A 27,765-nucleotide genomic window follows, 5' to 3' on the forward strand; every position below is an offset into this window, starting at 1 on the left:
TTTGATCCCTATTATCTTAGCAGAAAATTTATAGCGCTGTGGTTCTTAGCTCACCATAGGGGATCAGCTCAGATCAAACAGCACCTGTACTCGCTTCCCTTTTCCTTACTTCATCACCACCACCACCATCCCTCCCCACCCCGCGGCTCGGTTGGCATTACATGGACCAGCCCGGCTCGCCCGCCCAACTCCCCGCGCAGGCGGGGACTGGTCCCGCCGGGTCGGGTGGCGGGAAAGGCTGCGGCCGGGCCCCTGAGGGCCGCTGGCTCCGCAGGGATCCTGAGGACCGGCCGGGAACGGGTGAGTGTGGGGGAGAGAGGGCTCTACCGGACAACGTCCTTTCCGAACCGTGGGGGCACCCTCGAGAAGTGCTGCGTCTGGTTTCCCGCCACCGGCTTTCAAGGCAGGGGGCGGGGCTTGCGCGATAGGCGCGCACGCGCAATTCCACCCCGAGTTCAGTAGGTGCCGCGGTGTTCGCCCCGCGCTCGGCTGTACAGCCGGTCCTCGTGCAGTGGTGCGACTGTGATGGGTTGGATGGAGTGGAACCCCTCAGGTAGAACAGAAGGTTCCCGGGCATTTCCATTTTGGAACTTTCCATCCTCTTCAGACCCGAAGAAACAGATGCAGCCCGCCAAGCAGGAGTCGGAAATCGGAATTCGCTTGACTTAAATCTTGGGTGTTTATAGAATGGATTTCTCGTTTCTTTAGCTCCTTTCTCTCGGGTGGGAGGCATTAGGAGGATACAGCTCTTGCTTGGGTTTGTGAGCTGGACTGTCAGCTACTAATGAAGCTCCTTCCCCCGAGTCTTGGTTCTTTACTCTGCCCTTCGTGCTGCCACTGGTTGCCTTTTTACAAAGTCAATCTGGTCATTTCAGATTAAATTTAAAACTCCCCTCTGGTCCCCCACAGTCAGGTTTAAATCCTTTGGTGGCGTCCGTGGCCCTTCACAGTCTGATCCTCTCAGACTAATTTTCTGAAGCTCCCACATTTTTCCTGTGTCATGCACTCGAATCCCAGCTACATGGAAGAGGTGTATCTGCCTTGTGGTCCTTGATGCCTTACGCTCCTGCTGTTCCCTCCACTTGAACTACTTCTCTGCCAAATGAAGTTCTCTTTCAGGACTGAGCTCATTTGTCCCTCTGAAAACCTCTATTTCTGGCCCCCCCACTGCCCTGGCCAAAGTAGTCACTTCTATCTTTGTGTTCTGGAAGTATTGTACCTCCTTCTGTTAGTGTCACTGATACAGCGTAGTAAAAAGTTCTAAGCTGTGCACTGTGCTCAGCGACAGGTAGACAGAGATGAATAGGATAGAGTTCCTGACCTTAAGGAACTCACAGTCTAGATGGAAAAACACATGTAAATGAGTCCTCTGTAGTTACTGGGTGACAAGTCAGCACTGGCTTCCTAACTTCTCTCACTTTGGACCCTCTTGAGTAAGCTTATTTATTGCCACAGTTTCACACACCTTGTATTCTGATGCCTCCAAATCTCCAGTTCCAACACTTCCTCCCTCAATTTCAGGACTTGTCTGCTTCCATTCCAGTTTAAAAACCATTTCTTGATCATTCACATTGTGCTGGCCACAATGATTCCTGATCTCAAGGAGTTTATAATTTAGATCAGTTATTAACAGGAGATTGAGTTAGAATCACCAATGAGCACTTTCAAAACACTCTTGTCCAAGCCCAACCCCATGTAAGTTTGGATTCTGTAACTAGACTCTGAAAATTCAGAGATGAGAAAGAAATACTTCATGCCCTCAGGGAATCTAAGGCTAAGGGAGAGAGACAGACATTTCAAACAATCTGTTTAAGTATGACATATAACATGATCTGTAGATATCATGATGGAAGTATATTTACAGCACAAAGTAGACACACAGGAGAGAGAGGTCTCTTCTTCTGTATGGAAAAGTTGGGAGGAAATACAATTTGGGCTGAATCTTAATAGATGAAAGGATAGACTCTAGCGCATTTAAGACAGAAGAGTAACTTGAGAGAGCAACTTAAAAACCAGCAGGGGAGATTATGAAGGACCTTGTATTGTAGGCATTTGAAGCTGCTGAAACTTTGGTTTTGTAGTGTATGCTGTGGTAAATAATTCAAGGGAGATTATGAAGGACCTTGTATTGTAGGCATTTGAAGCTGCTGAAACTTTGGTTTTGTAGTGTATGCTGTGGTAAATAATTCAAATAGTACTAAAGGAAAGGTAAATATTTCCTTCTGTTGTAGCCCCGCCCCCGTCATTCTCCCCAGAGACAATCACCATGAAGTTTCTTATGTATCCATTGAAGGGTTTTAAGCAGGGTAGTTATAGTTGTATGGCCAAATCTAGTAACCATTCTGTGAATAGATTTAAGGGAACAAGACTGGAAGCAGAAAAGGAGGTTAGGAAGTGGTTGAGTAGCCTAAGCTAGAGATATTCAGGGTCTGAACAAAGGCAGTAGCAGGGGGGTTTTATAGGGGTTGGATAGGAGAGGTTAAGGAAGTAGAATTAGCCTGAGTTAATGACTTGAGGTATCTAGGATGACGCCTAGCTTTCCTACATGAATGACCAAGTAGAGAGTGTCAGTCCCTAAAGAGATCCAGAATAGAAGTAGAGACAAATTTAGGGGGAAGATACTCCATTTTGGTCATGTTTAATGTGAGGTATCAGTGAGACATAAAAATGGAGAATGCTATTCATTAGTGGAATGTGAGATTGATACCATGGGACCTCAGTATGGCAAGAGTAGAGATTTGCTGGCTAATGACTCAGAGATGGTAGTTGAAGACGTGGAAATGGATGAGTTTGCCCAAAGAGGCTATGTAGAATAAGACCAGAAGAGAACTGAAGACCAAGGCCTATGACCACCTGTGCTTGAGAAGGAGAGTAGCTTATGGCATTAAGGAAAGGTTTTGTCTTATGTTGGGTTTTTTCCTCCCTGAGATGGAAGGGCTTCGAGCAACTTATATGGGCCAATATAAAGAAGACTGGAAACAAATGAGAAATGAGGAACAACTGGGGCACCTGGCTGGCTCAGTTGATAGACTCTTGATCTCAGTGTGTTGAGTCCCATGTTGGGTGTAAAGATTACTTAAAAAAAATAAAAATCTTCCTTCCTACATATCCACCTTTCTTTCTTCCCTCATTTCTTTCTTTTCTTTTTCTTTCTTTCTTGAGATTTTATTTATTTTTTTCTGACAGAGAGAGACAGGGAGAGAGGGAACACAAGCATGGGGGAGCTGAAGAGGGAGAAGCAGGCTTCCCGCTGAACAGGGAGCCTGATGCAGACCTGATCCCGGATACTGGGATCAGGACCTGAGCTGAAGGCAGACACTTAACGACTGAGCCACCCAGCCACCCGACAAAAGACAAAATCTTTTAAAAAAAGAAATGAGGAACAACCAACTAAGGGACAGGAAGTGATTGATAAATCACAAATGGAGGGCTTAGATTAGAAGCAAAGAATTCTGGGTGGGCATTTGAAATATGTACGTTTTTAGGCTTGGGTGGAGAAAGTTGAAAGAGTTCTTTGTCTGATGACGGACTGAGTTCCTCAGAGGAAGGGGGCAGAGACATCAGCTAAAAGGTCTGGGAAGCAGTGGAGTAGAGGGACTTGAGGATAATGGTGAAAGCTAGAAACAGTTGTTCCTTGGGAAAGAGAAGAGGAAGTGGCCTAGGAACACTAAAAAAGATTGGCTGGGCCAGGCTGACGGCTGTGGTCAGGCTGGAGAGTACACAGTAATTGTGTATTATTCTGCAGGATTTGGTTTTCTTCAGCAAGTCTGAGTCCAGACCTAAGTTCAAGAGTCTGGGAAGTGGATGGTTGAACTGAACTGAGGTTGGGATCTTTTGCAGGGTTGAATGTAATGAAAGGAAAAAGACTGACCCTTTGCAGAGAATGATATTTAGTGATACACTACCAGGTTATGTGATACTGCCTGTGTGACCCCAGTGTGATCATTTTGTTTTTCAGCTCAAAAATCTTCAATGACTTCTTGGTTTTTGTTTAAATCCTTGAATTGGTAGACAAAGACAAGGTTGTCCCATAAAGTCAGTTCCAACCCCCTTTTCTACTGCTGTCCTGTCGGTTTCAGTTACCCACAGTGGTTCCCTCTTGGCCTTTGCTCTGGTCATTCTCTACCTAAACTCCCCACCTCCTCTCAGCTGCCTGGACACTGTGGAACCTTCGAAGGCCCCAATCCAGTCACACTTCCTCTGACCAAACCTCCTAGACCACTTTTACCTGAAAAGAGCCCTAGTTTTTCAGAAAACTTTTTTTCAGTGTCACTTCCTTAGATCTTATCCTGACTTGTCTTTTATATTATCCCTTTTCTATTAGGCGGGTTCTGTTTCTACAACTACATTTCTTAAGTTCCTTTAGCACCTTTTCTCTTTGGAGGCTCATCATAAGCATTTAGTGGCTGATTATAGAGTCCAATAGGCAGAGAGGAAATGAACATTTTGAGAGTTCTACTTTGTGCTCAGCATTCAGTTAAGTGCCTGGTAGCAATCAGTGCTTCTCAAACTATCTTGGTAAAGGACCAAGTAGGTTCCCCCCCCCCACCTCCACGAAGGTGTTAAAAATTAGTACTTTTCTTTCTTTCTTCTCCCACCTCCGCCTTTACTGAGTTAGAATTGACATATAAAGTACTTTTCTAAAAACACTTTTGTAAAACACTGGAACTATTTAATTACTAATGATAAACAATTCAAATAGTGCTAAAGTGAAAGACAAATGAGATAAATGTTTCTCCTACCCCAGACATCCGCCCCCCAATTTCCCCAGAGATAATCATTATGAAGTTTCTTATGTATCCATTGAAGGGTTTTAGGTAGAGTGGTTATATGGTCAAATCCGGTAACCATATTATAAAAGACTTAGTAACTAAGGCAGGGAAAGAGGTTAGGTTAGGAAGCAGTGGAGTAATCTAATCTAGCGATACTCAGGACCTAAACTAAATTAAATTACTAGAAAAATAACATGGAAAAAAATACAGAATTATATAGAGTTTTTAAAATTATTAGATTCAAGGGGAGCCTGTGTGGCGCAGTTGGTTGAGTGGCTGACTCTTGGTTTCAGGTTGGGTCATGGTCTCAGGGTCATGGGATGGAGCCCCATGTTGGGCTCTGTGCTCAGTGCAGTTTGCTTAGGACTCTCCCTCTGCCCATCCCTGCCCTCTTTCTCTCTCAAATAAAGAAATGCATATTTTATTTTATTTTATTTATTTGACAGATAGAGATCACAAGTAGGCAGAGAGGCAGGCAGGCAGAGAGAGAGAGGAGGAATCAGGCTCCCTGCCAAGCAGAGAGCCAGATGCGGGGCTCGATCCCAGGACCCTGGAATCATAAACCATGAGCTGAAGGCAGAGGCTTTAACCCACTAAGCCACCCAGGCGCCTCAAGAAATGTATCTTTTAAAAAATTATTAGATTCAACAAACATTAACTCTTACGTGCTATAAGATGTTCTTTTATTTATTTATTTATTTATTTGACAGACAGAGATCACAAGCAGGCAGAGAGGCAGGCACAGAGAGAAGTGGAGAAGCAGGTTCCCCACTGAGCAGAGAGAGCAATGCAGGGCTCCATCCCAGGACCCTGAGATCATGACTTGACCTAAGTAGAGGCTTAACCCACTGAGCCACCCAGGCGCCCCTGTAAGATGTTCTAAATGCTTACGCTTCATGTCTATACTTGATGCAGACTGTGGACCAGCAGTGGTCTGCATGTCATGCTCTGAGAAGCACTGCTTTACATGTATGATGGCATTTAAATATTCCTGTTTATCTTCTCGGTAGACTGATAAGGAAACTGAGCTTTAGGTTAAGCCATAAACTCAAGATCACTAATTTAGTACTGGTCAGAACTGGAATCCAAATGCCAAGTGTCATTCTGTTCATACTAATGATTCTCAGAGCTGGTTCTTAGAGTTGGTTTGGGGCAGAGTTTTTTGTTTGGGTTTACTTTGTTTTCAAGAAGTGAGTTAATTTTCTATTTTCAATAGTACATGTATTTAATATTTTATCCTTTGCTTTTATTTGGTTCTTGCATTTTGAGGCCTACAAGTATGCAAGTATGTTTCAGAGGAATAGTGCTTCCTCTGAACCACTTGGTACTTAGGTGAGTGGGAAAAGTAACTAAAATCCCTTTAAATGTCCAGGTCTGCTGGCTCTAAGGTGTTTGACAAGGTTCCCATCTGTCTCTGATGAACTGTGAAAGTAAAATATAGTTAGTTTTTTCATAAATTCTGGTTTATCAAATTTAATGGACTCTATTTTTCTTAAGATTTTATTTATTTGAGAGAGAGAGAGAGTGAGAGAGACTGTAAGAGAGGAGAAGGTCAGAGAGGGAAGCAGACTCTCCGTGGAGCTAGGAGCCAGATGGGAGCCTCCATCCCGGGATTCCTGGATCATGACCTGAGCTGAAGGTAGTTGCTTAACCAACTGAGCCACCCAGGCACCCAATGGTCTGTATTTTATCCTGAGATTTTATTCTTAGTTGTTGTTGTTGTTGTTGTTTTAATGTTTAAATGGAAAATAAGATATATAGTAATTGCATGGGATTTTCTCATAACAGCTTTATTGGGATATAATTTACAGACCATAAAATTCACCCTTGCAGAGGGTACAGTTCACCGAGTTGTAGAACCAATAGCACTAACATTAGAGTGTTTTCATCACCCCCTAAAGAAACTTTGTACCAGCTGTATTTCCATCTCTCCTTCTCCCAGGCGCTGGCAACCACTAATCTACTTTGTGTCTCTATGCTTTTGCCTATTCTGGACATTTCATATAAATGGAACATAAATTATGTAACCTTTTGTGTTTGTCTTCTTTCACCGAAAATAATGTTCTCCAGTTTCATCACTGTTGTACCATGTATCAGCTCTTTGTTTCTTTTTGTTGCCAAATATCTACTCTGTACATATGCCACTTCTTGTCTATCCCTGCATTTCACAAAATCTGTTCATCAGCTGTTGGACATTTGGGTTCTTCCCCACATTGTGACTAGTATAAATAATGCTGCTATGAACATTCATGTACACATTTTTGTGTGGACGTACATTTTATTTCTCTCAGATAAATACTTAAGAGTGGAATTGTTGGGTCTTAGGATAACTCTGTGTTTAACATTTTGAGGAATTGCCTATTTTCCACAGCAGCTGAACCATTTTAGAGTAAGCAATATGTGTGTGTGTAAGTGTCCTTAAGTTACAAAATGTGAAGTATGCAACCTTACGTTAGTCACCCCCCAAAAAAAAAATTAAAGACCCATCTATGAAATCCAACAGTTCAGAAACTGCTGCATTTCTCAAAACAAACAAACAAACAAACAAAAAAACCTATCCAAGAGTTTATTAATGGAAAAAAAAAAGGAATTTCTTCCTTTTCTATTGGTTCTTTGGCAAACGAGAATGGATGGTTTTCCCGTTTTGCCTCTGTTGTGAGTGAAAGGGGCAACATGGGAGGAATTGCTTTCAAAGCAGAAAATCCAGGAAGTGTAATCAAATGCTCTTATTTTAGAACAAAGAGAAATTACAGACTTCTGTTTATTCTGTCCAAGCCTGAAAATAGCTCATGTGGTTTCTCCTTTTCCTTCTTTGTAGGAGGAAAGGATTTGGGGGGGTGGGTAACTATAGGAAATCCCACTCTCTCATCTGTGCATCAGAATTAAGCCTTTTTTTTTTTTTTTAAGATTTTATTTATTGGGACACCTGTGTGACTCAGTTGGTTAAGCATCTGTCTTCAACTCAGGTCATGATTCCAGGGTCCTGGGATTGAATCCTGTGCATCAGGTTCCTTGCTCAGCAAGGAGCCTACTTCTCCCTCTGCTGGTCGCTCCCCCTGCTTGTGCTTACTCTCTTTCTCTGTCTGACAAATAAATAAATAAAATCTTTTAAGGGGGGGGGGGGCGCCTGGGTGGCTCAGTGGGTTGGGCCGCTGCCTTTGGCTCGGGTCATGATCTCAGGGTCCTGGGATCGAGTCCCGCATCGGGCTCTCTGCTCAGCAGGGAGCCTGCTTCCTCCTCTCTCTCTGCCTGCCTCTCTGCCTACTTGTGATCTCTCTCTGTCAAATAAATAAATAAAATCTTTAAAAAAAAAGGGGGGGGGTTGTTTATTAGAGAGAGCACACGTGAGCACAAGTGGGTTGAATGAGTGGGGTGCAGAGAGAGGGGGAGAATCATAAGCAGACTCCCCACTGAGCAGGGAGCAAAATCAAGAGTCAGCCCCTCGCCCCCGAGGCAGCCCCTATGTGCCATTTTTTAATATAAACTTTTGAATTTTAGTGTGCAGTTAGTTTTTATTTACATGACATATTGTTTATTGAAATTATCAAGTTTTCCTAGTTGTTCCTCAGGGTTAGGATACCTGACTTGTTTCCAAGCCTTCACCATTAAAGATAACTCATCCATAAACATCTTCCTGAAATGTTCATTCTCTCTGAGCCTGTTTCTTCATCTGTAAAATGGAAATGATTGTATCTATCACTTAGGACTGTTGTGAGGTTCAAAGTGTAATAAAGCTATGAAAACATTTTATAAACTAAAATGTTTTAGGAAGAGGTATTATTTTTGTTTTCCTCTCTTTTTTTAAATTGTTTTCTTGGGTTATAATCTCCAAAATGGGCTCACTGGTTCAGAGGTTATGACCAGGATAATCTGTTAATTCAAAATTAATTCATTCAGCAAATATGTAACGTGCTCTGTATAGGCATGTTCTAGGCTTTGAGTGGTACAGCAATAAACAGTAAAATGAAACCGTGTCCTCGGGGAACTTTCCTTTTGTTGGGCTGGTTTACGACTTTTATTTTATTTTAGTTTTAAAGATTTTATTTATTTATTGGAGAAAGAGGGAGAGAGAGCATGAGAGGGGAGAAGATCAGAGGGAGAAGCAGACTCCCCACAGAGTTGAGAGCCCCATGGGGGGGGACCCAGTCTCAGGACTCCGGGATCACGAGCTGAGCCAAAGCCGTGCCTTAACCAACTGAGCCTCTCGGGTGCCCCGTCTTTTATTATATAAATATATAAATCAATGATTCCTAAGTGCCAGTGAGCAGAACAGTACTGTTCTGTAATAACATTTCTATCAGTCTGAAGTCAAATGAGAAAAAGAAGGACAGTGTAGGGAGTTTTTCATTAAGACTTGTTTACGTACCTTAAAGGAAAGGGCATAGCTGGGATTATATAATATCTACTTTTTGTGTGTGTGTTAAGCTGTTTTTCTTTTATGAAACACTGGTGTTAATAGATGTTAGTGGGGCTTTTAAAAAGCATTTGGTTTTTGTTTGTTTGTTTGTTTGTTTTTAATATCCCTATCTTTATTATCTTTACCAGTGAAGATGGGTTCTCCAGTTTGGCGGGGGACATACACTGGTACATGAAATCATGAGGCTTGGGAACCACTGATTTTTATTTTAACTTTGTATTCATCTGCGTTTACAACGTGCAGTGATATAACTTAACAAACTTCTCACAATACAGTAACCATGTAATGGAAGTGAGGTAGGTGTCTGTCAGTTCAGCGCCTCTGGGGAGCAGGCGCTGAGTGGAGTGAGGAGTGCTGTGATAGATCAAGGCGGGAGCAAGTTGGAGGGCAGCAAGAGGCTCAGCCCACAGAGCTGATTGGCCAGTCTTGGCCAAGCCAGGGAGAAACTCAGAAGCAAGGACTGACTGGTAGAGGGGTCCTTGTTGGGCCTGAGGACCCCTGTGCTTATCATTCGCTGAGGGGCTGCCCAGGAAGCGCAGAGCTGGGGTGGATCCTGGAGGTGCTGTCAGCAAGCCACGCTCTTTGCAGCTGAATGATAAGCTCTCTCTTTTTTTCTCTCTCTCTCTCTTTTAAGATTCTATCTCTTTGTCAGAGAGAGAGAACGCAAGCAGGGTGAGTGGCAGGCAAAGGGAGAAGCAGGCTCCCTGTTGAGCAAGGAGCCAGATGTGGGGCTGGATCCCAGAACCCTGGGATCATGACCTGAGCCAAAGGCAGATGCTTAGTGATTGAGCCACCCAGGCGTCCTGACAAGCTCTTTCTTGATGAGAAATCTCCGAGCGGGCACCTCCATGGCTGTCACAGCATCCTTTCTGTGACTCTGCCTTGGTGAAGAACAGAGAGGGAGGAAGAGAAGCCAGGACCCTGACCCTACCCTGTGACCCTTGTACTGTTCTTTGTGTTAGTTTTTACCCAATGGTTTTTTTTTTTAAGATTTTATTTATTTATTTATCAGAGAGAGAGAGCACACAAACAGGCAGAATGGCAGGCAGAGGCAGAGAGAGAAGCAGGCTCCCTGCTGAGCAAGGAGCCCAATGCGGGACTCAATCCCAAGACCCTGGGATCATGACCTGAGCGAAGGCAGCAGCTTAACTGACTGAGCCACTCAGGCGTTCCTACCGAGTCATTCTTAAATGAAAGACATTGAGTGCATTCAGAAATCCATAAGCCAATATTTAGTAAAGGAGAATAAGACAATCAGAGTATAAGTGGTCTAGGAGAGGAAGATGAGACCAGACAGTTAAAGTGAGTAGTTTCTCGTTAAATGAATGAAGAGTGAACTATTTAAGTTTTCTGTCTCTGGATGATTTCCTAATAGCGCGTTTCCACCCAGAATGGCTGAAATGCGTAAGAGAGCTGTTTGATTGCAGTGCTAATGGACAGGCCCAACATTGCCAGCTTGCTTCATGACCAGAGAGCTTTCCATTAGGTCATCTGACCCATTTCTTCCTCTGCCTTGCCTGTTGCTCTCTGGTTTTGTCAGAACTGCAGCGGGGGATAAAAACAAACCTGCAGGGGATTAGAATCTGCAGTCCTGGGTCTCTTACATAACCTCTTTCCATCTCAAGTCTGCAAGGACCGCTCCTTTCCCATCTCCTCTCCCCTTCCCTTCTTAGTTCGATAGCCAAGTAGCAGGTAGCTGTTACTAGCTCATTTTTGCCTTTCAGGTAAAGTGTTGAAAGCAGACGTCTGAGTACTCTGTTGGGGCTAATTTTACAAATACTGAATCTTTACATCACATTGGTCTACAGTCTACAAAGATATCGGGGAAGGGGAGCTAGGACTGTATGAGGTTATGTCTTAGAGGCCCCCAGACATGGCTTTGTCTCTGTTGTTAGAAGGCTTTATCCTGACACACCTTTCAGTACCAGAGTGTGATGCTGGCTCTTATTTCGAGGAGGATGTACTGACTCCGCATCTTTATAGACTGTTCTATTTGTTTTTGTCAGCTCCCTAGGCTGCCACTTAGAGAGAGCAGACAGGGAAGTATGCAGTCTGTGTGTGTGTGTGTGCGTGTGTGTGCACGTGTCCGTGTGTGTACGTATGTAAACACGCCAGTGACCTATCTGAAAAAGCGGGATGTGTCTCGGGAGAATCAGAGATCCCACACACTGCACTTACCACACTGGAGTCCAGGTCTGAGGAGCTACAGGTCCCATGAGAGAAGGCACTGAACAGAAGTCTCCCTTCAGACTTCTAGTCCTTCAGTGTTTTATAGGCTCACTCTTGCTGGGCTGAGAGTTCAGAAAGTAGATTAGCACTGTGTGTGGGTAGAAGGGTAGCATGTAGCCTAGAGAAGCAGACCAATTACATAAATGCAAGGAGATAACATCAGGCATTAAACCTTAGTCCTTTGGACACTACCCATTTACTCTTGGGGAACAGGGGTGGAGTCAGGGGCTAGAGGTGGCTATATGGAACAGGGAAAGGTCTTTTCAGAGGAAGCTGCCAAGGCCTGAGAACAGTGTAGCTGAATATGCCAAGGGGACAAGACTGAGGACATTCCCAGTTTTCCACAGGAACAGGTTAGTGAATATAATGTGTGCGTGTGTGTCTGCATTATTAGGGTCAGGTTCTGAAACATCCAAGATTCAGGATCTCCGCCTACTTGATTACCTGATGAGGGTTTAGGGATCTTAATCAAAAGGGACAAGCTTTAGAAAAGGAAGATGGTTCTTTTGAGAACCGGTTTCTATTTAGTTCTTTTCCATACCTATTCTGTTAGACACTAGCTTCTACTAAGATCCCCAAAATTTAAGAGTAACTTTGGGGAGGATGGTGAGGGAACTTTCTGCATCCCCAGTGCCTCAGAAGCCTCTGGACTCCTAGAAATGTCAGATCCTAAGTAGAATCATTGTGTTTCTTAGCTCTTGTGGTACACAGAGCTGTGACAGGGTGTGTGGCGGGGCTGTGGTAGGTGGAGGGGCCTTAAAGGAGAGGGAAGCTTATCCCACCCTGCCCCACCCTTCCTCCAGAAGGCTACGGAGCTCGGAGCTCGCTGAGGTTGAAAGTGTCAGCCTTTCTCTGACCAGCCCTTCTTTCTATATATTACCTTGACTCTGAAACAGGCTGTTTCCATAGTTTTAGATCCAAGTTAGAGTATGGAGCAGATGCTTAATTCTTAGGCTTGGGGTCTCCTTGGTTTTGATGAGGTAGAAGCCTTCATTTAAGCTTTCCCTAGAACTAGGCATAAGACTTTTGGTACTTTTGACAAAAGGGAAGCATTTGAGGACCTTGTTTAGAATACTCTGAGCATTAGGGTCCTCTTCTGTTCCCCTCTCCCTTTCGTGGAGAGGGCCCTCCATGTGTTACCTTTCCCTGTCTCTACAGGCCTCCTCCTTGCTGAGTCCTGTCTCCACCTACCATCTGTCTCTCTCGGCTGCTCCACTGGTGTATGGACTTGTACATGATGAATTGTGAACTTCTAGCCACGTGTAGTGCCCTTGGGTACTTAGAGGGAGACACTTACCACAAGGAACCAGATTGCTTAGGTGAGTACCTTTTTGAGGAAACAGGTAAAAAAAAAAACTTGCTTGAATTGCAGAGGTCTGTAGAATTTCTCCAGTTGTGGGTATGGGTAGCCTGGGGGCCAGGATGGAGCTTCTTCCAGGGTTCTTGTAAGTGTTTATTCTGTCCCTGAAGAGAGTGTGAAGGATTTGATCCGGTACTTGAGGCATGAGGATGATACTCGCGACGTGCGGCGACAGCTGGGGGCAGCCCAGATCCTGCAGAGTGACCTTCTACCCATGCTTACCCAGCACTGCCAGGACAAGCCTCTTTTTGATGCTGTTATCAGGTTGGTTCCCCAGCTTTTTCCATTTTACGATGTGCCAGCCTTTGGCGTTTGAACTGATAGATTTCAGCGTTTGACCCCAGTGAGGAAACTGAACAACATCTCCTTCCTTCATGGTCTCCCCAGGCTGATGGTGAATTTGACACAACCAGCCTTGCTTTGTTTTGGCAGTGTGCCCAAGGAGCCTAGCTTCCGGCGCCATTTTCTGCAAGTGCTAGCTTACTTGCAGGCCTACAAAGAGGTGAGGCTCTCCTTCAGGGCCCCCTGGGGCCAAAGTTGGGGGCGGTAGGAAAAGGGAGGGTGGGTACCACTTAAGGTCCTTTCCCCTATTTTATAGGCCTTTGCCAGTGAGAAGGCTTTTGGAGTCCTCAGTGAAACTTTGTATAAGCTGCTGCAGCTGGTGAGTGAGGGTCCACCTCCCAGGATCTCAGGAGACTCTTAGTGCCTTGCTCCTCCTCCAGGCAGAGCACCAGGCTGGCTGGTCATTGTCAGGACAGTGGAGTTTGGAGATACGGTCCTAGTCCTTGGCAATACATGGTCCCGTCCATTGTCTCTGGCTGCCTCAGGACTGCTTGTACTATTTTATCCTCCCCCCCCCTTTTTTTAAAAGATTTTATTTATTTATTTGACACAGAGACAGATCACAAGTAGGCAGAGAAACAGGCAGAGAGAGTGGGGGAAGGAGGCTCCCTGCTGAGCAGAGAGCCTGATGCAGGTTTTAATCCCAGGACCCTGAGACCATGACCTGAGTCAAAGGCAGAGGCTTAACCCACTGAGCCACCCAGGCACCCCTCTTTTCTCCCTTAATCCTGGTTCTTCTCTGGGCTTCTGCCCTTTAGCGAGGGTAGATGCTGGCTGCCTTCCACAGGGAGTCTTTGCCTCTAACCATCCATCTGACTAGGGCTGGGAGGAGCGGCAAGAGGAAGATAACTTGCTGATTGAACGGATCCTGCTGCTAGTCAGAAATATTCTCCATGTTCCTACTGACCTTGATCAGGAGAAGGTGAGAGGGTTTGGGGTTGTATGCCTTCTTATGCTTGGTTAAGGTGAGCTGCCCTTTTTTGCTTTTCTGCCCTCTGACAAGTTAGGGGGGGAACCTTGGTCAAGAAATGAGTTGGAGAACCTCAAGGCAGGGCAGTGAAACCAAATGACCTGTCTTCCTCTCCTTATCACTCACTCCCCAGAGAATCGACGATGACGCCAGTGTCCATGACCAGCTTCTCTGGGCAATTCACCTCAGTGGTCTGGATGACCTGCTTCTTTTTCTGGCCAGCTCACCCGCTGAGCAACAGTGGAGCCTGCATGTGCTAGAGATTATCTCCCTTATGTTTCGTGACCAGGTGAGAACCTGGCGTATTTCTCTAGTCCCTTCACCCATGTACTTTCTGCTGTGTAGCCAGGCTTACTCTTGAAACAGTGACTGAATTATCTGGGAGCAGGTGGGTGACAGGTGACCATGTCCTGAGTATGGGTTACCTTCAACAGTTCTATTTCATTCACCTCTTCTGTTCCCAGCAGGACTGAACCTAGAATAAGGAATGACTGTCCTTCTGACTCTTCCTCTCTGTTCTGAATCTAGAACCCTGAACAGCTGGCGGGAGTAGGACAGGGACGCTTAGCGCAGGAACGAAGCACAGATGTGGCAGAACTGGAGGTGTTACGCCAGCGAGAGATGGCAGAAAAGAAGACTCGAGCCCTTCAGCGAGGCAACAGGTGAGTGAGTGACAGGGAGGTGCCCTCCCTCTGTCCCCAGCCCTTCAGTGTGGAAGGCTGAGGGCTTGGGCCAAAGGCTAAGACAGTGGTGACCAGATAACATTTTGGAGTCATAATATGCTCTGATGTGCTGATGAGAGAGAATGGGGATAAAGCTTCCAGAGAATTGAGGAATCACCCTGGACTATTGTTTTTACTGCAGGCATTCTCGATTTGGGGGCTCCTACATTGTCCAAGGCTTGAAATCCATTGGGGAGAGGGACCTCATCTTTCACAAAGGTCTCCACAACGTGAGTATGCTCCTTATCCCGGGTGGGAACACTGTGGAGTTAAGGGTGAGAGTTGAAGGAAGGTAAGCGAGGGAGCGCCTGGCTGCCTCCATCGGTGGAGCATGCAGCTCTTGATCTCGGGGCTGTGAGTTTGAGCCCCATGTTGGTGTAGAGATTACTTAAAAATAAAATCATACATGGGCGCCTGGGTGGCTCAGTGGGTTAAGCCGCTGCCTTCGGCTCAGGTCATGATCTCAGGGTCCTGGGATCGAGTCCCACATCGGGCTCTCTGCTCGGCAGGGAGCCTGCTTACTTCTCTCTCTCTCTCTGCCTGCCTCTCAGTGTACTTATGATTTCTCTCTGTCAAATAAATAAATAAAATCTTAAAAAATAAAAAAAATAAAAAAAAATAAAATCATACAAAAGAAATAAAAGTAAGCAAGCATCTCTGGAAGTAAACTGTCTTTGTTCTTGGGCTTAGAAAGTTGGAGACAGGGATGCCTTGGTGGTTCAGTTAGTGAAACTTCTGCCTTTGGCTCAGGTCATGATCTCAGGGTCTTGAGATCAAGTGCTTCATTGGGTTCCCCGCTCAGTGTGGAGTCTGCTTCTCCCCTTCCCTCTGGCCCTCCTCCCTGTTTGTTCACATGTGCACTCTTTCTTTCTTTCTCTGTCTCCAAAAAAAAAAAGTTTGGGGGGCATCTGGATGGCTCAGTCCGTTAAGTGTCAGGTCATGATCCCAGGGGTCCCACTTGTCCAGTTCCCTCTGCTCCTCTCCCTGCTCTTGCGCGTGTGCTCTCTTTCTCTCTCTCTCTCTTTTTTAAAATTATTTTGTTTTTATTTATTATTTATTTGACAGAGAGACACAGTGAGAGAGGGAACATAAGCAAACACAGAGAAGCAGGCTTCCCAATGAGCGGGGAGCCCGATGTGGGACTCGATCCCATGAGCCTGGGATCATGACCTGAGCCAAAGGCAGACACTTAACAATTGAGCCATGCAGGCACCCCTCTCTTTCTCTCAAATAAATAAAATCTTTAAAACAAAGAAAGAAAGGAGGGAGGAAGGAAGGAAAGAGAAAGAAAGAGAATCTTAAAAAATAAAAAGAAAGTTAGAGACAATAGGAGAAAAATTTTTGAGCCTCCGGCATTATTGTCTTTATCTATGTCTTCACTTAGTACCAGAGGGAGAGAACCTTCTAAGAGTTTCTTTCTTTCTTTTTTTTAAAACGATTTTATTTATTTATTTGACAGAGGGAGAGACGGCTAGAGAGGAAACACGAGCAAGGGGAGTGAGAGAGGGAGAAGCAGGCTATCCACCAAGCAGGGAGCCTGATGCAGGGTTTGGTCTCAGGACCCCAGGACTATGACCGGAGCTGAAGGCAGACACTTAACAACTGAGCCACCCAGGCACCCCTAAGAGCTTCTTCTGAGGAAATTGTAGGAATGTGGAAAAAGCTGCAGGGGGAAGGTGGTGGTGGGAAGTAATTCTGACCTCCCCACCCTACACCTCTAGCTCCGAAACTACAGTTCAGATTTGGGAAAGCAGCCCCGAAGGGTGCCTAAACGTCGCCAAGCTGCCCGGGAGCTGTCCATTCAGCGCCGCTCTGCCCTCAATGTGAGACTCTTCCTCAGAGACTTCTGCTCTGAGTTCCTAGAGAACTGTTATAACCGGCTCATGGGCTCAGTGAAGGTGAGAGCCTGGGAAGGTGGAACAGAGAGGTGATGGGGCCGGTGGTGGGTAAGAAGGGGACCTGGCGAAGAGCCTATGGGAGGCTGATCCCAGAGTGTAGACTAGTAGTCAGGCGGGGTATAGGGTGCCCTTGAGAGATGGTGAGAATGCTGGGAGGAGTGGGTTATTGGGGCTGTTTTAAAAAGGCTTAGACACTGGGTGTGGTACATAAACAATGAATTTTGGAACACTGAAAAGAAATTTTAAAAATTAATAAAAAATTTTAAAAAGAGGCTTAGAGAAATTCCCAGAGGAAGAGGAAAGACCTGGAGAGAACAAGAGAGGGCTGGAAATTGCAAATCCTGGAATCAGTATTACAATGTTACAATGGAGTCCAGGGTCTATCCCATCATCCTGTAAGATGAGGAAAAAGTTGGAAGCCCTGGAGTCATGACGTGGTCTTTTTTTCCTGGACATCAGGATCACCTGCTGCGGGAGAAGGCTCAGCAGCATGACGAGACCTACTACATGTGGTCCTTGGCTTTCTTCATGGCCTTCAACCGAGCTGCCTCCTTCCGGCCAGGCCTGGTTTCTGAGACCCTCAGTGTCCGTACCTTCCACTTCATTGAGCAGAACCTCACCAACTACTATGAGATGATGCTGACTGACCGCAAGGAAGCTGCCTCCTGGGCACGTCGGTGAGTGGGACAAGAATTGGGGTCAAAGTGGGCATCTTGGCCAGGCTGGGAATCTGAGTGCCTGAATTCTGAGTGGTACTTCCTTGCTGTTTCAGGATTAAGGTGATTAGGCTGGGGAGAAAGGACAGGCTGGGTTACTGTTTTTGATGAAATATTTTTTGGAACGGGTAGGAGTGGTACTGTTTCCACGGGCCAGCTTCCTAAATTGTCCTGTGTGTTTCCTCTTCACCTCATCTCCCAGGATGCACCTGGCGCTGAAGGCCTATCAGGAACTGCTGGCCACAGTGAATGAGATGGACATGTCCCCAGACGAGGCTGTGAGGGAGAGCAGCCGCATCATCAAGAGTAAGGCCCTGCTCTCTGCTCAGCAGGGAGCCTGCTTCCCTCTCTCTCTCTCTCTGGCTGCCTCTCTGTCTACTTGTGATTTCTCTCTGTCAAATAAATAAATCTTTAAAATAAAAAAAATATAAAAATTAAAAAAAAGAGTAAGGCCCTGGCCTGGTCTCTAATCCTGGCCTTTCCCATCTCTTGACTATATTCTCATTCTTTCCAGTTCCAGCTTCATCCGTCTCTCTCTCTTTCCCAAAGTTTCCAGACCAGTCCTTCCATTCCTTTCTCTTCCCCATTCCTAGACAACATCTTCTATGTGATGGAGTACCGAGAACTCTTCCTGGCACTCTTCCGAAAGTTTGATGAGAGATGCCAGCCACGTTCTTTCCTTCGTGACCTGGTGGAAACCACTCACCTCTTCCTCAAGATGTTGGAGCGGTTCTGTCGGAGCCGTGGGAACCTGGTTGTGCAGGTACTGGACAGCCCTGGGATGTGGAAAGAATCACAGGGAGGGGCAGAGAACAGGGAACTCTTCTCATATTTCTGTAGCTTGAGCTGACCTGTGAGAACTACTGGCCAAGGGATTTGCTGATGTTGCCTCTGTGAGTCTAATACAGTTTCCTAATTTTCTCTAAGTACGTGGGTGGCTCATTTGGTTGGGTGTCTACCTTCTACTCAGGTCATGATCCCAGGGTCCTGGTTCCTGGGATCAAGGCCAGCATTGGGCTCCCTGCTCAGTGGGGAAGCCTCTCCTCTGCCTACAGTTCCCCCTGCTTGTGCTGTCCCCTGCCAACCCATCAAATAAATAAATAAAATCTTTTTTTTTTTTTTTTTAATAAATAAAATCTTAAAAAAAAGCCAGGAGGTCTAGAATCTCATTCTGTATTAGTAACTGTTAGACTAACTCAAGCTGCTCATGTCATTGCCAGATCCCTAAGATGGTATTATAATATAAGCCTGAAACGAGGGGCACCTGGGTGGCTCAGCGGGTTAAGCCTCTGTCCTGGGATCGAGCCCCATGAGGATCTCTGCTCAGCAGGGAGCCTGCTTCCCCCCTCTCTCTCTCTGCTTGCCTCTCAGCCTATTTGTGATCTCTGTCTGTCAAATAAATAAATAAAATCTTAAAAAAAAAAAAAAAAAAGAAGCCTGAAATTAAATAAAAAATTAAAAGCCTTAGACAAAGGGTGCCTTCCTGGCTCAGTCAGTGGAGCATGTGACTGTTTTTTCCCTCTTTTTAAAGATTCATTTATTTATTTATTTGACAGAGCACACACATGGGTGAGCACAGGCGTGAGGAGTGACAGAGAGAGGGGGAGAACCAGGCTCCCCATGGAGCGGGGCGGGGGCATATATATATATATATATATATTTCAGCTATAAAAAAAAGAATGAAATCGGGGTGCCTGGGTGGTTCAGTTGGTTAAGCAACTACCTTCAGCTCGGGTCATGATCCTGGAGTCCTGGGATTGAGTCCCACATCGGGCTCCCTGCTTGGCGGGGAGTCTGCTCTTCCTCTGACCTCTCCACTCTCACACACTCTCTCTCAAATAAATAAATAAAATTTTAAAAAAAAGAATAAAATCACCATTTGCAACAACATGAATGGAGCTAGAGAGTATAATGCTAAGTGAAATAATTCAGCAGAGAAAGACAAATACCACGTGATCTCACTCATATGTGGAATTCAAGAAACAAAACAAATTAGCAAAGGAAAAAAGAGAGAGACTGACAAGCCAAGAATCAGACTCTTAACTACAGAGAACAAGCTGATGGTTGCCAGAGAGGAGGTGGGTAGGGGGTTAGGGGAAATGAAGGATGAGGATTAAAGAATACACTTACCGTGATTGAAAAAAAAATGATAGGGGCGCCTGGGTGGCTCGGTGGCTTAAGCCACTGCCTTCGGCTCGGGTCATGATCTCAGGGTCCTGGGATCGAGTCCCACATCGGGCTCTCTGCTCAAAGGGAGCCTGCTTCCTTTCCTCTCTCTCTGCCTGCCTCTCTGCCTACTTGTGATCTCTCTCTCTCTCTCTCTCTCTGTCAAATGAATAAATAAATAAATCTTTAAAAAAAAAATGATAAAGTCTAAGACAAGAAGAAAATCTCAATGAATTTGTATCCTGGAGACTCAGGCACTCTGCTTTGTAAAAATTTTCCTGTAATTCTTTTTGCTATGGCTTAAAATTTGGTCAGAACTGGACCTAAAAGGGCCAGTAGTACCAGTGAGACCTTGAGAAAAGATATTTTTACATTCAGGGTTCTATTGCATTATCAGAAATGCTAGGTGCTATTGTATTTTTTGTTATTTTTTTCAAGATTTTATTTATTTGATAGAGAGATCACAAGTAGGCAGAGAGAAAGGGGGAAGCACGTTCCCTGCTGAGTGGAGAGTCCGATGCAGGGCTCGATCCCAGGACCCCGGGATCATGACCTGAGCCGAAGGCAGAGGCTTAACCCACTGAGCCACCCAGGCGCCCTGGTATTACTGTTTATTGAGTATCTACTCTGTGTCAGACACTGTGCTAAGGCTTTCATGTCATCCTTGCAGTCTTGCCAGGACACATGCACACAGTGGTGAAGCAGCTTGTTCGAGGTCTTGCTAGTGGCTAGTGTCAGTACTTAGGTCCCCATCTGTCGGGCTCCGAAGCTCATGTTCCTAACCTTTGGTGTGTTATGAGTTTCTTGAATAGAGCGTGAACCTCGAGTGCCTCCTAGTCCTTCTATTTATGCCCCAAACTGGTTCACAGCTTTGATTTGGGGGAGCAGGGGTGAGGTGTTGACTCTCATTTTCCTGCTTTTCAGGAGAAAAAACACAGTTTATGTTTCCATAGGGCTTTGCATTTTACAAAGCCTTTTCATATACAATTTCATATCCTCTTAGCAAATCCGTTCATTCTGTAAACTTGCTTAAGATATCACTGCTTTGGGGAAATCTCTGACCCCAAGAAATAAGTCAAGTACTATTCCTATGTTTTGCTCTGGCATTTTATGCCCAGCCATACTCTAGGTCTTATCCATACTGTAGTATACTTTACCTGTCTACACACCTGTCTCCTCCACTAGACTATGCTCCTCAAGGGCAAGGAAGTAGACCGCTCACTCTTGCTTCCCTATTGCTTATGAATAGCACATGGTCACTCCATGACTATTGAATTAATTAATTCAGACCTTGAATGAATGAATGAATGAATGAATGGAGAAGACATTGACAGGAAAACATTTCCTTAGCTTTCCAGCCATCCTAACAACAGTTCTTTCTCCATAGAACAAACGAAAGAAGAGAAAGAAGAAAAAGAAGGTCCTAGATCAGCCTCTGGCATCTGGAGATGTCCCCTCTAGTGCAGGGGAACTAGAGGCTATGTGGCTGTCCCTGGCCGAGCAGCTTCAGTGCTGTGCCCAGGTGGGTAGTTGCAGAAACCCTGCCTTTCCCTAGGGTAGTGTGCTGGTAGGCTGTCTGGGTTTCCCTCCTCTGTTCCCATAGCCTTAATCCCACTCTAGGATCCAGAGCTCAGTTTGGACTCCGTGGTTCCCTTTGACGCGGCCTCAGAGGTGCCAGTGGAAGAGCAGCGGGCAGAAGCCATGGTGCGGATCCAAGACTGTCTCCTGGCTGGCCAGGCCCCACAGGCCCTGGCCCTCCTTAGGTCTGCCCGGTAAGAGCCCTGCCCCCACATCCTTCTGGATCCAACTCCTGGGCTTTTGGAGGCAGAGGGAGGCTTTCATTGTGGTCCAAGGTTCTTTGTCTTCCAAAGAGAGAAGTCCCATGAGAAGCACAGGGGCTCTGTACTGAGCACTGAGTCCTGGGCAATTTCATTTGGCTTATTGGGGGGGTCTGTTTTTAGTTTTTATTTTATTTTTGAGAAATATCAGCGAGCACAGTTAATTGGGGAGAAAATACAGATAATTCTATTGGCTGAAGGTAATCATCTTTAACATTTTGATGAGTCATCTTTTTCCTCCTGTGTTATCTATAGACATACAGAGTTGCCTTGACAAGAATGAAATATTGTACGTACTGTTTTATAGTATTTTTTTTTTTACTTCTCAGTATTATCGTGAGCATGGTTTCTCATGAGACATATTGCCATAATTGTTAATGGCAGTGTGAAATGTACATTTGTTCAACTGATTGTGATACATTTAGATTGCTTGCGTTTTGTTCTTATGGTGTGGGTTGCAGTGTGGCTGATTTCCCTAGAGTCTTTGTTTCATCCTTGAGGTAACAGTTTGCATTCTCTTTCTGGCTGACAGATGAGAGCTGAGTCCAAATTTCTTCACCCACTTCAAATAATAACTCCGACTCCCCGCTGACGAAGGTCTTTTTTTTTTCCTCTGTGCTTCAGGGAGGTATGGCCAGAAGGAAATGTGTTTGGCTCTCAAGACATTTCCGCAGAGGAAGAGATCGAGCTGCTGAAACAAATCCTTGGTGCCCCGCTCCCCCGTGAGTCTCCACTTTCTTCACATCCCCTTCCTTCCAGCTCTTCTCCGGAACCAGTGTCATAGAGACCTGATAAGTCTCATTTTTCCTATAGGGCAGCAGGGGCCAGAGGAACAAGGGGCAGAGGAAGAGGAGGAGGAGGAAGAAGAGGAGGAAGAGCTGCAAGCGGTCCAGGTGTCAGAGAAAGAATTTAATTTCCTGGACTACCTCAAACGGTGTGGGCCAAGCACACAGAGTTGGGCCCCAGGGTGGAGATCGTAGAGCTGGGGGGAGGGTGAGCGGCACCCCTCTCGTGCTGATGCCTGCTCTGCCTCCCCGTCTCGGTGTAGTTTTGCGAGCTCAGCTGTCGTGCGAGCCTATGTGCTGCTGCTTCGGAGCTACCGACAGAACAGTGCCCACACTAACCACTGCCTGGTCAAGATGCTGCACCGCTTGGCCCATGACCTCAAGATGGAAGCCCTGCTTTTCCAGCTCTCGCTCTTCTGCCTCTTCAACCGTGTGCTTAGTGACCCAGCTGCTGGGGCCTACCAAGTGAGGACACAACAAGCAGTGGGGACCGAGAGGCTTAGGGCAGTTCTAGGGTCACAAAGGATAGTCTTCAGGAGAGAAAGTGTGCTGAGAGGTGACAGAACGGTGAGGAGGTAGGCAGACAGATTGAGGGAGGCTGGAAGATAGTCTGAGGGAGGAGGGGCAGCTGGGGACAGATAGAGAGAAAGTACCTAGAAGGTCTGGTTGATGTGTACATTGAGGCCAGAGGTCTCAGAGGAGCCTCCTTCTTCCCCAGGAGCTGGTGACTTTCGCCAAGTACATCCTGGGCAAGTTTTTTGCATTGGCTGCCGTCAACCAGAAAGCCTTTGTGGAGCTGCTGTTCTGGAAAAACACAGCTGTGGTTCGAGAGATGGCCGAGGGCTATGGCTCTCTGGATGGCGGGTGAGCTTGAAGATGGGGAAGGATGGGCAATGGTGGGCGACACAGGCACAGAGTGTCAAAGCTGGAGGAGCTTGCAGATCAGTTAGTAGGACTTCCCCTTTCATAGGTGAAAAAACAAGCCCTCAAGTTTTCCCTGAGACCACTCAAGAGAGGAAATGGGACTGGATCCTAAGTCTCCTTTCTACTCTGGTTTCCTTCCTTCACCCGCCTTCGTGGGGGGCAGTCAGTTGTCAGTGGGGTTTGGCTCTTTGGAGAAAGTCCCTATATGCCCCGTCCCAAAATGTGCCAGGCAACTGTGAGGGTTTGTGGAACTGTTTGCCCTCTTTTCCTGGAACTCAGCTCCTCTCCTTTTTCCATATCCACTGAGCGCCTGCAGTGTCTGCTTCCACAGGCCCAACTCGGAAAGTCTCTTCATTTGACTTTTGGGTTCATTAAGTGGAAGGACAATGAGGGAAAGGAAGCGCACGGAGACATCCACTAGCTGGCTTCTCTGAGTTCCCTGCGTTGCCCTTGTTCCTTTTAGAGCTGACCAGATCGGGCCTGTGGTCTCCTTTTTCGGGGCCAACATCCTACATGCTCTCTTTCTCCTTGCCCCGTTTAGATCTTCCAGTCGCAGACCCCCTATTTGGAGCCCAGAGGAGGAGGCCCAGCTTCAGGAACTGTACCTTGCTCATCGGGATGTGGAAGGTATGAGTCCTTGAGATCTGAAGATTTCTGCAGTGAGCAGCAGGAGCTCTAGGACCCCTCTTTACTGCTTCACTCCCCCTCCACCTTAGGTCAGGATGTGGTGGACGTCATCTTGGCCCAGCTGAAAACGCCTCGAACACGCAAGCAGGTCATCCACCATCTGGTACGGCTGGGACTGGCTGACAGCGTCAAGGACTTCCAGAGGTAGAGGCTCATATGCTCTGGGGGGCATTGAGATAAGGGGTCCTCCGTTTGCTTCTGGGGCCCACTCTTCCACTGACACCTCCTTAAGCAGGAAAGGAACCCATATTGTACTGTGGACGGAAGATCAGGAGCTAGAGCTGCAGCGGCTTTTTGAGGAGTTCCAGGACTCAGATGGTAAGTGATGGGGCGGCTTCCGAGCCTCTGAGATGGGAGCCGAGCTGTCCCTGTCTTGCCCTTGCCTCCTAGTCCCGAGGAAGGCTTATCCCATCCCTTCTTTCCCTTTACTCTATTTGTGGTGTCATTTGTGAGTAATTCACTCAGTTCGCCTCTTTCCAAAGGCCTCTGCTCTCCTTCACTACTCCCTCCCTGCTGCCGCTCTACACGCTTTCCCTCTTTGTAGATGTGCTGGGTCATATCATGAAGAATATCACTGCCAGACGCTCACGGGCCCGGATCGTGGATAAGCTGCTGGCTCTGGGAGTGGTAGCCGAGCGGCGGGAGCTGTATAAGAAACGCCGCAAGAAGTTGGCGCCCTCCAACCTGGTAATGCTCCTTCCCTGGCTCTGCAGGCCCTCCCTCTCCACCGCCCCCACCCCAAGTGCTCCTCACTGGTTGCTCACCTGCATACTTCCTGCCTGAGGCTCCTCTGGCCGGGTACCCTCAGTTTCCATATGACTCCGCTCCATCCCCACACCCACTGAATTTTAGCCTAACGGAGAGGAGTCCCGGAAGGATGTTTGCCAGGAGGATCTGGAAGAAGGAAACCTGCCAGAGGAAGAAAGCGACGAGGGTGAAGAGAAAGAGGAGGACTCAGAAGCAGGGCAAGCCCAGGGTAGCTCAGTCCTTTCAACCGAAGCCCTTGGGCAAAGCCTGTCTCAGGAAGGTGAGCGCTTGGGCTGGAGACATGTCCCAGTGGAGGGGTTAGCAGCATGAGCCAATGTTAAGCTTCCCTCCTTGCCGTAGGCTTCTCTGCTCCCCTTCTGTGGCTCCAGAACTGTCTGATTCGAGCTGCAGACGATCGAGAAGAGGATGGTGAGTGGATAGAGGACGGTTTTCGGGGCTGAGGGTACTGGAGGCTGCCAGAGACCTGGCCCTGGGGAGGACGACCGGTTCTAGCTTCTGACTCTCACCACATGACTACCGCCCCCGTCCTAGGCTGCTCCCAGGCAGTGCCTTTGGTGCCACTGACAGAAGAAAACGAGGAAGCGATGGAAAATGAGCAGTTTCAACAGCTACTGCGCAAGCTAGGGGTTCGGCCTCCTGCCTCTGGGCAGGTAAAAACACCAGTTCCACTTCCGGCCACGGGGCGTGTTGCTGCTACTGTACATCTCTCTCTCTCTCTTTTTCTTTTAACTGTACATCTCTTCCTCCTTGTTGCAGTTGCCGTCTCTGACCTCCTTACTGGTCACCTCTGACTAAGGCTCCTGCACAAGGCGTCCTGTTCGTGTTTTCTGATCCCCTAGTCCCCTGTTCCACCTTACATGCTGCCCCCCAAGTTATCTTCCTAAAGTACGGTTTTTATTACATCACCCCCCTGTCCAGAGCACTGGGTGGTTCTGTGCTGTTGGCGGGACACAGTCCACAGCCTCTGGGGGGCATGCTGAGCCTGGGCCAGCCTTCACAGCCTCAAACCCACGCCACCCACACACCTTATTTCACCGTCGTTCTTCAGGACTACTTTCCATACCTCCAAACAGCTGATCACGCCAGCCCCTCCACTGGAGGTCTCCAACCACATATACAAGGCGATACTCACCTATCACCCATCTTCCGGCTGAACCTCCACTCAGCCTTCAACAGTCAGTTCAGTTGTCCCCTCAGAGAAGCAGTCCCTACCACTCCTTCCCCCACTGAGGTGAAAGTAGGACCTTTGGCAGCTGGGATTTGCTCATTCCCTCGATGTAGCTCCAATCCCATGATGTTACAGTATGTTGGTTCTTTCTTCCACTAGATCGTGGGTTTCTTGAAAGCAGGGATCATATCTCATTCACCTTTAGATCCCTGATATTTGTTTGTTGATTTATTTAACAACTGAATTTACTGGGAACCTTCTGATGTCTCCGGCATTGTGTTAGACTTTGTGCATACATTGGATAAATAAGTGAGAAGTAGAATTGACAACCGATGTGGATCTCCACCAATGTGGGGTCGTATTTACTCGTGAAAATGTCAAGATCTGGTGAACTAGAGATTGCTCCTTCCATGTCACTCCCATTTTCAATTTTTTTGCTCCTGTAGGAAACCTTCTGGAGAATTCCAGCTAAGCTGAGTCCTACCCAGCTCCGGAAGATAGCAGCTTCTTTGAGTCAGCCAGAGGAGGAAGGAAAACTTCAGTCAAGACTGGAACCTACCATCCCTGAAGAGCAAGGCCCTGAAGAGGAACACCAAAAGGAGTACCGTGCACAGGCCCTACGGGCCCTCCTGTTAGCCAGAAGAAAGAAAGCCGGCCTGGAGTCCCCAGAGGGTAAGACCATTTACCTGTGGGGTATTATGGACCAGCCATGTTGACCACAAAGGGTGATAGGGTATTTTGAGAATATTTGGGGGCCCGGTTCCCTAATTCCAGACCTCTTACGGTCATTTCAGGGGAAGGGCCTGCTGGCGAAAAAGAACAGCTGAAAATGGCACCCAGGAAGCGTCAGCTGCTAGACAGTGATGAGGAACAGGAGGAAGATGAGGGCAGGAGCAAAGGTAGGGTGTCTGATTGGGATCTGCTTTTTCTTCTCACCCTTAGCACTCTTCTCCTCAGTCCTGAAGACTGACACTACCCGCCTTCTTCCCCCTTAACGTATTTAGATACTCTCTCTTCTCACCCCTGTCATTCCCCTAGGCCCAGAGTCGAGAGCTCCAGAAATCCCAAAGAAGAAACGGTTCCAGATTGAGGATGAAGATGAGAGCGACTGAGGAGCCAGAAGCTTCGGGGAAGGGCAGACCATTTTTAAGTCAGAGTTCAGAGAGTCACACAGGACCCAGAAACTTCTCTTACCGGACAGAAGCAGATCTGGGGTTCAGGAAGTTTAGGCAACAGCAGTGGGCAACTCTGCAATCATTCCTTGCTTCTCCCAGTTTTAACAGTCTGACTCAGTAGCTCTCCAGAGACTTACTCCTCTTCTTTTAGGGTTCATTTCTTTGGGTTAGCAGCGCCCCTTAGCAAATGGGAGAAGTGAGTAACATATAGAAGGCACCTTGGAACACTTTTGGCTTTCTGCTAGAGGTGGGTCATAACACCAGATGGGGAGCTTTGTGACATGATGGGGGGCGGGGGGTTGCACCAGTTTTAAAAGGCACCAGATGCTCCCATCCTCATTTCTTTCCTGTGATCACCCCGTAGACACCAGACTGAACCTAATTCCAGCAGTTGAGGTAGGGTTAGGATGCAGTACTCGCTAGATGACGAATATGTTTGGTATTAAATTAAATGTGTTTAATTAAATTGAAAGTCACCAGCATTGATCTAATGTGCCCATCTGTCTAAGTACCCCAGCCTTCCACCTATGTTCTTGGAAGAACTTTTAACTCTTTGGGTTAAAAGAAACCATCACCCATCCCTTTTCTCCTGCCTTCCCTACAGAAGACACAAAAACATTCTCACCTCTGTAGGTGTACCCTACCCTTTGTCTAGGGTCAATCTTCAGTGTGACAAGTGTATCTAGCAGGAAGAAGCAGGAGCCACAAAAAGGAGCAAGAGCCAGTCTGCCAGCTTGGGGCAGAGTAAAGGATAATGTCTGGGCAAGAAAGAGATGGATAAATATTGCAAATGTCATGTCCTTCCCAGTTCTTGGAAACTGTCAGCTT

General features: G+C 46.7%; 1 protein-coding gene across 2 annotated transcripts; it reads left to right on the forward strand.

The window, feature by feature from the left end:
- The first annotated feature begins 177 nt into the window (after positions 1-177).
- Positions 178-27,744, forward strand: TIMELESS (timeless circadian regulator). 2 transcript variants are annotated; one of them, XM_059184937.1, is made up of 29 exons: positions 178-300; positions 12,577-12,737; positions 12,889-13,042; positions 13,166-13,280; positions 13,377-13,439; positions 13,941-14,042; positions 14,224-14,379; positions 14,619-14,752; positions 14,955-15,042; positions 16,534-16,710; positions 17,170-17,387; positions 17,629-17,732; positions 18,020-18,189; positions 20,980-21,114; positions 21,213-21,364; positions 22,055-22,152; positions 22,244-22,364; positions 22,479-22,680; positions 22,934-23,079; positions 23,681-23,766; positions 23,856-23,970; positions 24,059-24,144; positions 24,371-24,513; positions 24,679-24,853; positions 24,934-25,002; positions 25,126-25,244; positions 26,209-26,434; positions 26,557-26,661; positions 26,801-27,744. In XM_059184937.1, exons 2-29 carry the CDS (start codon positions 12,641-12,643, stop codon positions 26,872-26,874), a joined length of 3,630 nt encoding a protein of 1,209 aa, XP_059040920.1. In that variant the 5' UTR covers positions 178-300; positions 12,577-12,640; the 3' UTR covers positions 26,875-27,744. The 2 variants fall into 2 exon arrangements, with proteins under 2 accessions (XP_059040920.1, XP_059040921.1); XM_059184938.1 differs by having other exon boundaries at positions 24,062-24,144.
- The last annotated feature ends 21 nt before the right edge of the window (positions 27,745-27,765 follow it).

This window comes from Mustela lutreola, chromosome 8, assembly GCF_030435805.1.
Source record: "Mustela lutreola isolate mMusLut2 chromosome 8, mMusLut2.pri, whole genome shotgun sequence".
In the NCBI taxonomy this organism is placed as follows: Eukaryota; Metazoa; Chordata; class Mammalia; order Carnivora; family Mustelidae; genus Mustela; species Mustela lutreola.